The sequence below is a fragment of the Antennarius striatus genome, chromosome 18 (assembly GCF_040054535.1).
Source record: "Antennarius striatus isolate MH-2024 chromosome 18, ASM4005453v1, whole genome shotgun sequence".
Classification (NCBI taxonomy): domain Eukaryota; kingdom Metazoa; phylum Chordata; class Actinopteri; order Lophiiformes; family Antennariidae; genus Antennarius; species Antennarius striatus.
The window spans coordinates 8,113,217-8,123,329 of record NC_090793.1 but is presented as its reverse complement, the minus strand read 5'-3'; the positions used below and the strand labels follow the sequence as shown (position 1 = coordinate 8,123,329).

The 10,113-nt window shown below is 45.3% G+C and overlaps 1 protein-coding gene across 2 annotated transcripts; it reads right to left on the bottom strand.

Annotated features, from left to right (window-relative positions):
• Window positions 1-686: 686 nt before the first annotated feature.
• prss56 (serine protease 56) lies at window positions 687-6,107 on the bottom strand. Of its 2 annotated transcripts, XM_068340824.1 has the most exons (14): window positions 5,820-6,107; window positions 4,832-4,990; window positions 4,470-4,724; window positions 4,177-4,366; window positions 3,954-4,062; window positions 3,706-3,862; window positions 3,443-3,585; window positions 3,156-3,315; window positions 2,879-3,067; window positions 2,571-2,762; window positions 2,287-2,462; window positions 1,655-2,192; window positions 1,464-1,570; window positions 687-1,372 (listed from the first exon to the last, which is right to left on the bottom strand). In XM_068340824.1, the coding sequence occupies exons 1-14, from the start codon at window positions 5,920-5,922 to the stop codon at window positions 1,196-1,198; spliced, it is 2,655 nt and encodes an 884-aa protein (XP_068196925.1). In that variant the 5' UTR covers window positions 5,923-6,107; the 3' UTR covers window positions 687-1,195. The 2 variants fall into 2 exon arrangements, with proteins under 2 accessions (XP_068196925.1, XP_068196924.1); XM_068340823.1 differs by having other exon boundaries at window positions 3,443-3,862.
• Window positions 6,108-10,113: the final 4,006 nt, after the last annotated feature.

The window sequence follows — 10,113 nt, the reverse complement described above, 5'->3', positions numbered from 1 at the left end:
GTCTCCAGTAAAAGATCACAGATGAGACGACACAAGGAACAAGGGTGTGTTTTTTTCTGTACAACAGAACAGCTGATGACTTCGGTCCAGCACAGTCTCCTGTGATGACGGACCAGGCTGTGCGGAGGTGTGTCAGGCTTTGGCACGTGTGTATGTGTGTGTGCGTGTGTGTGTGTTTGCGGATGTGTGTTTGCGGGTGTGTACTCAGCTGTTCCACTCACATCCCTCTGTATCCCAGTTTTAGCTCTTGGACTTAGTTACTTGGGTTTGTTTGAGCTTGTTCAGAGGCTCAGACTCGACGGCCAGTCTTTTCCTCAGACAATACAATCTGATAAAGGTCAGCTCATCTGATGTGTCCGGTTACAATTCCCAACCCTGAAAATAAGGAGCAAACACACGGAGGAGGTGGGAGTTACTGGTTACTATGGCACAGCAGTTGCCATGCTGCTGGGAATGAACACCCCTAAAGGGTCAGAGGTCAAGCTGGGGTCTTCAGAGCAACCAATCATCATCAAAAACCAGCTTGAACAGAATGTGCTCAGCACACTTTGAAAAAATGAGCAGTTTTTTTTAAAATAACATTCTCCACAACATGCTATATGAACCATTATAAGATTTTTATTTATTTATATATGAATATATAGTTATATATTTTTATATAGTTATGTATACTTTACTTTGCCCGGAGTGTCCCCGCCTCTCGCCCGCAAGTCAGCTGGGATAGACTCCAGCAACCCCCGTGACCCGCAATAAGCGGAACAAGCAGTAGAAGATGAATGAATGAATGAACATATATACTTTTTTTTTTTTTTACAAAAATACAAATGCTTTGCTCCATACAAATAAATACTATATGGATAATATTTACAGACTGTGTTTCACAGGAGGATCAATCTTTGCAAAAGGCAATGAGAATAACTTATTTTTACACACTCATAACTTAGATCAGACTGCAATCATGCAAGAAATCCTGGCGGCACGGCAGATGGACTTTCATGGAACTCATACATTCATGCTCATATTTTCATCTGAGGTCAAACTCAGGCTCTCAGAAAGGAAAAAAAGGAACATAATTAATTTCACAGGAGCCAGAAGTCAATCTGTGAGTTGTGTGCATTTTCTGTGTCTGGTGACGAGGCATTGCTCTTTGAGTTTTTGTGCTGTCATCTCTCCTTTGAGTCTTTTCTGACGTGTTTTAAGTTTTTTTTAACGCTTCCAGTGCCAAAGCGATGATCCTTGGTACGCTACGGTAGAAGGACTCATTCTCCAGGCCCATCAGGCTGTAGAATGTCAGAGATCGTCCCCCCACTACGGCTCTGATCCGCGCCTTATAGAGCCCACGATCATTCTTGGAGCTCAGATCGACCAGCACCTGAACAAAAGTGAGTGAATCAATCCCCATGTTAAAACCATTCCTCATTTGGTGTGCGTTTGCTGAGTTTCTCCGTTAGATGAAAAATTACCTCTTGGAAGTTCATGTGTAAGCTCTTGCTTGGCACCCTTAAGATCCAGCTGTACGAGTCTCTGACTTGGCTGACTTGCTGCGAAGACTCTCTCACTCTAGGGCAAACTGCAAGAGAGCGTTTCGTTAGAGAAATAACATCAATACATATGGAAGTATGACACAGATGGATTGCTTGGGCATGGCACATACTTTTCCCAGTAGTTTCAGGTGTCTGCCTTTTGTGAAGAAGGCTCCTGTATTTCCTACGAAGACTTAAAGCAGATGAATATTGTCTGGGGACAGAGGTCGTCTCTGCGTGAGCACCCTCAGTGACCGGCGACATCAGCTTTGTTCTTTCTACATTGTCACTAAAAGAAAAATCCTCAGAGGTGACGCTCCATGTTAGTTCACTAGAAGTGTCTCCAGTGGGTGAGGGTTCACTTTGTAGTACTTCCGTTGCTGCTCCATTCAGTGTTTCCAACTTCTGAATTTCATCCACTAGGACTGTTAGCAGCGACCAAGGATGCTGGGATCCCTGGGAGGAGGACAAAGAGGAAGAGGAGGAGGAGGAGGCTTGTGGTGCTGCTTCAGTTGAAGACACAGGAAGCCTTTTTGGAGACTCCCCCTGCAGGTCGAATGAATCCAGGTGCAGGATGGGAGGAGGCGCCCTGGAGTCCAGTTTGGATCGCAGAGCTGAGATCACAGTTTGATATTCGCTCTCGAGCTGATGCATTGAAGAGTCTTTTGCCTGATGTGAATAGAGCTGGATGTTAAATCTAGCTTTGAGTATCTTCATTGACATGACCGACATCCTACATAGTCAGTCAGAGACCAGAGCCTACCTGTGAGAAAATGTTAGAGATGTCTGATTCATCAGTCTGTTGTTTGTCTTCATCTTCAGCCATGTTCCAAAGATGCTTTTCCCAGTCATCCAAAGAGGGTCCCAACCCTCTGAATACCGCTGGAGGGATTGGAGAGGGATGCCGGTCTCTTGGTGCCACAGCTCCACCTAACTGATCTAATAATGATCGACAACATCGTCTCTTAGCATGACAACACCTGAGAAAGATAAGTGTTTGCACTATTATATAAACCTTACACAGGTTTGCACATGAAGTGTAATTACCTTTAATCTGTGCGAGACCATGGCTCAGGCCTAAATCTCTTCTTTGTCTGTTGTGAGTCAAAGCCGTGCTATAGATATGTTCCACCAACTGAGGCAGCGTCTGGGTGAAGAAGGTCAAATCCACTTTGTCTCTGATGTAGTCTTCGGCCCTCTGGAGCAAGTCCAGCAGGGTCTGCAGGAACGAATGCAGCTCTGTTAGAAAGAGAATGATCAGAATCCTCCATAGCATGACCTTAGAGCTCCACGATGAGGAGATTTAGTTTTTGTTCTCCATCCCTCAAGCTCAGATTTTGAATGAGAGCACTCACGGCACTTCTTGAAGCGGGTGAGGCATTTTTCTTCAGCCATCCAGCTGCAAGAGCTGGTGGATTGGCCTGGGGGGCAAGTCAGGGTGTAGAAGTGACAGAGTGAACTGAATTCAGACTTCTGCTCCTCCTCCGTCATTTCTGTCGTCTTTAGGAGCTCCAGACATGTCGGCTCCCTGTTTCCAATCGACTCTAAAAACGACGTGATGTTCATGTTCAGGTGCATGAAGTACATCTTTTCATCTGTGTCTATGATGTTTTATTGTTGATTAAAACTTACTTTGTATCTCATCCTGAATCCAGTCAAAGAATGCAGACACCCGTGTGTAGACTCCAGGTTTCCCCTTGTTCCCACACCCGTCTCCCCAGGAGGTGATGCCGTAAAGCTGGAACCGACCTGACATTTGGTCCTGGTAGATCAGTGGGCCTCCAGAATCTCCCTTAAGTTGACAGAACATCCCCAGAAAGTTAATAATAAAGGACTAAATATTCCAGGTGTATCTCTAAATTTAGATGCAAAATGAGGAGAAAATCCTTCACAGGTATGAAAATGAATACTATTCCTACCTTACAGGAGTCTATCCCTCCGGAGAGATAGCCAGCGCACAGCATTGTATTAGTAACCACGTCTTTTCCAAGGGCCTGCTTGCAGGTGCTCTGAGGGAGCAGTGGCACCCTGGCCTCCATCACCACATCAGCAAATGGGCCGTCTGCAGAGAAAACACACCCACGCGCACCAAAGTGTATGAGAATTTTTTCTAAGTGCAGGAATGTAAGATATGCTATAAATATGTTATAAGTGAAATCCATGTCAGTTATTGCCCACTCACTGAGGTACAGGGAGCCCCAACCGGCCACCAGACATGAACTGCCAGTCGGGGGTTCTGTGCCCGAAGGAAGACACACCGGGGTGACACGGTTGGATAGGATCACCGGGGAAGTCAGCTCCACCAGGGCTATATCGTTGTTAAACGTCTTTACATTGAACTACAGCAAGGACAGGGAGAAGGTTTGGATTAAACAAAGACTGAAAAACCAATCCAACTGATTTGATATATTTCAATACTTTGATTCTTACCTTAGGATGGGGGATGATGCGGTTGACTTTAAGAAGCTGCTCATCGGGATCAGCTTTGGTTGTGTCAAAATCCCCAACCACGGCCGTCCAGTCGCTCTCACTGTGGCTGCTGCATGTCAGAGCAATAAGACAAACTGGAAATGAGAGGACAGAAAAGATCTGGAATCCTATAGACAAATCAAAAACCTTATCAGAATTGTAGAACACTGAGATTCAAACTCACCCCATGAAACAATGAGCAGCTGTGACCACCCAGGAGCTGTCCACCAGAACCCCTCCACACATCAGGTCACCATTCAGCTGGAGGTTCACCAACCAGGGCCAACTGCCTGGAGGAGCAGGAGAGCCGCCCACAATCCGATAGCCGGGTTGTGAGACATTCTGCATGGCAGAGGACCTTTGACCACATACTGCTGCTGGGACAGAGAAATGTTGAGCTGAAGACAATGAAGACATCTCTGAAGGACGATTTGTGTGAATGCACCAGTACTTCTTCAAGAACACACTAGTCCTTACCCTGTGCACGCGTCTGTGTCGCAGGTTCAAGGTTCTGCATGGTGTTAAGGAGGCTGCACTGAAGGACTCGGGCGCTGCAACTCTCACCCATGATCCTGATGCAGGTTTCCTTGTCCAGGTCGTCACGAGGGCAGCGATGCTGATAGTAGGCACAGGCCTGACTCAGAGCCCAACTCCTCTCCCCTTCATCCTGAAGCTTCTGGACCTTACTGATGACATCACAGCTAGGTTCTGATAAGGCACCAGCAGGAGAAGCTGGTGGGCAAGGAGATATAGTAGTTGGAGGAAATAATTATTGGTAATACAGGACAATAAAGGACAATGTGCCTCAAGATGTTCAAGAAGAAACATGTTTAACTCACAACAGGACCCAGTCAGCTGCCCACAATCCTGAAACAAACATGGAACACACCCCCGGCAGCCCGCTTCAGCCCGACTCCTCTCGAAAGATGCCCGATCAAGAGCAGATAGGGCGCTGGTCATAGCCGCCTCCAGGACCACGGTTCCACGATCAGACAGTGCTTCAGGAAAGAACGTCAAGAAGACGTGAGACGAGTTCGGTAAGAAGAAGAGATACGATGAGATACACAAAAACAAATCAGTAAGACATACCGACCCAGATGCACATTACTACGTCTGTTTAGATCAAGCACCATGAGGGCAGATTGAATCATCTTGTCTAGGGAATAGCTGTGTTCATGTTGATTTTTCAGACGAGATCATAATTGGGGGAAGCTAGCAGATGAACAGCGTGATGGTGGGACCTCTGCAGACCCACATCAATGAGGCCGCAGACCCGGTAGTACCAGAAGACCCTTCTTTGTTGCATCACAGGACAACAACATTGCCGACTGAAGACTTAATTAGTAGCTGAGCTGAGAGAGGCCGGTGGAGCAGGAATGGGCCATAGGGCCACTGGCTGACGGCTGGGACCCCGAGTCCCTTGTTCTACCACTTCAAACACTGCCATCATCAGCCGTTCGTTTGAAGCTCTGCTCTACTCATCCAGAGAGGGCCAGAGGTCCCTCCCCATCCTAAAAATCTCTCTGCAGCAGCGTCCAAAAAATGGTGTCAAAATAGGCAAAAAACGAAATTAAAAGCTAATACTCAGTTTTTCAGGAAGAATGTTGAATTGGATGGTGGTTTAAAATGTCCTGAATGACAGTAGTGAAAGACACTTGTTTTTAAAATATGTACCATGCACTACATCTAAGAATAATAGTGGCAGCTGTATCCCTGTATGATTGTGTGATTGTACTGGAATATCATTGTAACCATCTTGTTGTAGCTTTTTCCAAAATAAATTTACCAGAAAGTTAGAAAAGTAATGTAGTCTGTCAATAGAATTACCTTTGAGTGCAGTCTGGGGCATCCTGTACACCTCTCGACTCGTCGGGGCTCCCAACAAACAGTCGAGTCCCATGAATAGCAGCAACGAGATCAGCAGCAACATAATGTCAGAACATTAGACAACCTCTCCACAGCAGCAACAAGAGATGTCCAGGTAGCAAGGAGGAAGAAGAGGTGATGAAGATGAGTCCAGATCCCTGTTGTCTGGCTGCGCTCTGGGGTTGCTAACTGTCTCCCTCCTCCTGACTCTTCGGACTCTCTCCCACACTGTGGTGCAGGACATCTGTCTGTAAGTTTACTTAGAGGAACAATAGATGCTTGGAGTGGACCCCCATATATATAGAGTCCCCCAGGCGAAAACCACTAAGAGGTGGAGGGGGGAGGAAAGAACGAGGGAGAGGGAGGAGGGAGAGATGCTCCCATGGCCAATGCAAAATAGATGAATTCATTAAGACTGTGACAGCAAATTGGGCGCAACTTGCCAAGGCTGGACATCACAAAGAGATTTGGTTCTATGAAAGGAGGCAGAGGGAGGGAGAGACATGCAGATGGGGAGGGGGTAAAAAAGGGAAGCCGGAGCGATTGGCTGAGCAACAAGGAAGGGGGTGTTGTTTGAATTAATTAATGGAAGAGGGAGAAAATGATGAAGATAAGGATATGGGCTGATGTGTGGCTGGAGTATAGGAATGTAGAGCTAGAGCGACGACCATTCGCAGCATGAGCCAAGCCGGTAGGGATGGACATGGGTGAGTACTAGAGGGAGGGAAGTGTCCGCCATTCTGCCTGCCCCTCAAAGGGGGCATTGTCCCGGGCTTCTCTCTGAGGATGCCCACATCAAACCTTCGCTTGGCTGCCGTCGCCATTGATCACTTACACTCTTTTATCCCCCCAATTAAAATATTGTCAGTTCACATCACTTTTGTGTTTCTCTGCTGAGAATGTGTGTGTGTGTGTGTGTGTGTGTGTGTGTGTGTGTGTGTGTGTGTGTGTGTGTGTGTGTGTGTGTGTGTCTGTGTGTGTGTGTGTGTGTGTGTGTGTGTGTGTGTGTCTTGCCCTAACTCCATGCACCATAGCAGCACAGTGGGCCTGAGATCTGAGCCCGGGCACAGGCGGAGCGAAGCGGGAACAGCATGGGACAAACGGGCGGCACTCTTTCATTCTGTCCCTCCTTCAGTCCGTTTTCCTTTGATGTCCTCTGATTAATGTGCCTTCACTCCTCCTTCATCTATCCATAAAGTCTGGAGTCTGCTATTTTCTTGTTTCTCTCACTTTAATCAGCAATGTTAGATTTTAGCTTCTCTTCAAATAGTGTCGGTAAGTTGGCCATGCCTGATCCTAACTGCTAACAGCTTTCTAAGTCTTCTGGTGTGGAACACAGGAATAACACCTCATCAAAATGTTATCACTCTTTCCTGCCTCTCCACTATGCCTTCACACAGATGTGTGTTTCATTCATCAATCACATCTGCAGCCGTCACAGTGGTGGAACAAAACTGACCTCCTTCATTGGGTTTACACAGGACGTCAGAGTTAAATAAAAGTGGACAGACAGGTCTTCTAGTGTGGGTTCTTCCCATTTTCCTCCAACAGTTCATTCATTCCTTCTCATTACCCATTACCCAGTTGCTGGAGCCTATCCCAGCAGACTGGGGGTGTGAGGCAGGGTACACTCCGGGCGTGACGCCAGCGCACCACGGAGCCACATGGAAGACAGACAAACATGCACGCACACACTCACACCTACAAACAATTTTAGAACTGGCCATTTCACCCAAAGAACATGTTTTCGGGGGTGGGAAGAAGCGGGAGAGCCTACTGCTCCAATGTGCTGCCCTCCCCCCAACAGCTCAAAAACATGAAATATGAATGAGTTAGTTCATGGCCAATGATTCCTGCTCAAGTTCTCTTAGATCTTCAGGAGGAGACCAGTTGGTTTCACCTAGAGACAAAACCAACTGTGGTGCAACAAATATCAACGTCACGAGCAGGATCTCTGGTGGTGGTCTGTGTCTTTGATTAATTAATGTGTTTTTCAAAACTCTGTCATTTTGAAATGATGGGAGAGACATGTGTATTCCAGGCCTCTCAGATTGTCAGGACTTTGTTGTGTTCGTATGAAACAGTTGTGGTAGCATGGTATAGCAGTGAGAGATGAAGCACAGGGCACAAATTTATCATCCTCAATGCCAGATTATATTGACAGCTTTCACAGTGAGGGAGATTTCAAAATGATCCAAGTTGATTTGTTTTTCAGTTTTAATCTTTGGTTATAATGTTGTTGTTAATGTTAATGTTAAGTGTTGTAGAAAACAATATTTTGCAGATGCCTGTGCTGCAGATATTCATGAGAATCATCAGAGCTCTCGTCCGCTTCGTCAGGTTGCATAAAAAAAACACACAATGCTCAAATCACACCACAATGAGAACCTCAACAACAACTGAATAACACCCAGGTATTGTGTTTGGTTATGAAACTATTTGTTCCATTGTCTCGAGCAGAAAACAATTGAAATCTAGGTCAGTGGGGTATGCAAGACAGAGGAGCTTACCAATACTTCCACATAGACATACTTGAAGCCTGTGACAATAGAAAGGACGGGTCTGTATCGGGTTACCATTAGACAGGGTGTTAATTAGATCTATAATGACCTCAACACTCACTTTAACCACCATTAAATACTCATTCATGAAATATCCACTTTGCTTAAATGGATGATGAGGTTGAATAAGTTTATGGTACCAATATTAGTTCATCTACACAGGCCTGCTCTATTGGACAGACCACTGTCCAATAGGCTATTATAGAGCTGAATCACATTCAGACATGCAGTAGAAATTTAACACTTATTGACCCGTGTCTTAGGATTTTTTGAAAATTTTTATGTTGCTTTTATGGTGAATTTAATGCCAGCAACACATACATAAGGTAGTCACATAAATATGGTTGTGATATATGACATTTTATTACAGGCATTATTTAACATGGTAGAGTCTGGACTTGAATACTTGAATATGCTGTATCTGTATAACATGTCAGTGGTACGAACATTAAAAGACCACATAGGGGCGCTGTGTCACATAGATGGGAAACAAAACCCCTCAAATGTTGTTGATCTACAGTATACTGTATATATACAGTACATACAGTATATATATATATATATATATATATATATATATATATATATATATATATATGTATGTATGTATGTATGTACATATACATGGGCAGCAGTTGCTCAGCGGTAGAGCAGACGTCTTGTAGACGGATCGCCCCAACCATCGGTGGATCGAATCCCGCTCCCGCCAGGATGCCACCAGGAGTGTGAGCTGACGGTGGGAGGCGTCAGCTCACCTCCCAGCCACTGCCGAGGTGCCCTTGAGCAAGGCACCGTCCCCCCTACAAGCTGCTCAATTGGGGCACGTTCCACAAGCCACTGCCCGTCAATCTGCCTCCCTGATGTGTGTTGTTTGATGTGTACTAACTGCATGCTTGCAGGCCCCTTTGTGTACTGCGTTCAGGGGGCCTGTGTATACATTGATTGTTAAAAAGAACTAACACAACAGCATGTATTGAGTGACTGTGTAATTTCCCTGCAGGGATAAATAAAGTATACTTCTTCTTCTTCTATATATATACACACACACACACATATATATATATATATATATATATATATATATATATATACATATATATATATATATATATATATATATATATATACAGTATACTGTAGATCAACAACATTTGAGTGGTTTTGTTTGCGCCAACAGATAACATTTATATATACAGTATATATAAACAGTATTAAAAAAAAAAGTCCCTCTCACCATGGTGGGGTGGTATCTGTGTATCATCCTCAAGCTCAGGTCCTCTACCAGAGGCCTGGAAGTCTGAGGGTTCTGGGCAGTACCTTAGCTGTTCCTAGGACTGCGCTCTTCTGGACTGAGGCTTCAGATGTTGTTCCAGGAATCTGCTGGAGCCACTCTTCCAGTTTGGGGGTCACTGCCCCAAGTGCTCCTACTGCCACGGGGGCCACATTAACCTTGACCTTCCACATCTGTTATAGCTGTTCTTTCAACCCTTGATATTTCTCAATCTTTTCTGTTCCTTCTACGTGATGTTGGCATCACCTGGAATCGCCACATCTATCACCACTGCTCTCTTCTGCTCTTTGTCCACCACCACTATGTCCGGTTTGTTAGCCAGTAGCTGTTTGTCAGTCTGGAAGCTGAAGTCCCACAGGATCTTAGCCTTGTCGTTCTCAACCACCTTCGGTGGTATGTCCCA

Bases quoted from the DNA above. Each gene is read 5' to 3' on its own strand.
- prss56 (XM_068340823.1), bottom strand. From the start codon at position 5,922: ATGTTGCTGCTGATCTCGTTGCTGCTATTCATGGGACTCGACTGTTTG. The intron at 2,763-2,878 runs GTGAGTGCTCTC...TCTTTCTAACAG, and splicing joins CACCCGCTTCAAGAAGTGCC to AGCTGCATTCGTTCCTGCAG. The intron at 1,373-1,463 runs GTAATTTTTCAT...ACTTTTGTTCAG, and splicing joins TACACATGAACTTCCAAGAG to GTGCTGGTCGATCTGAGCTC.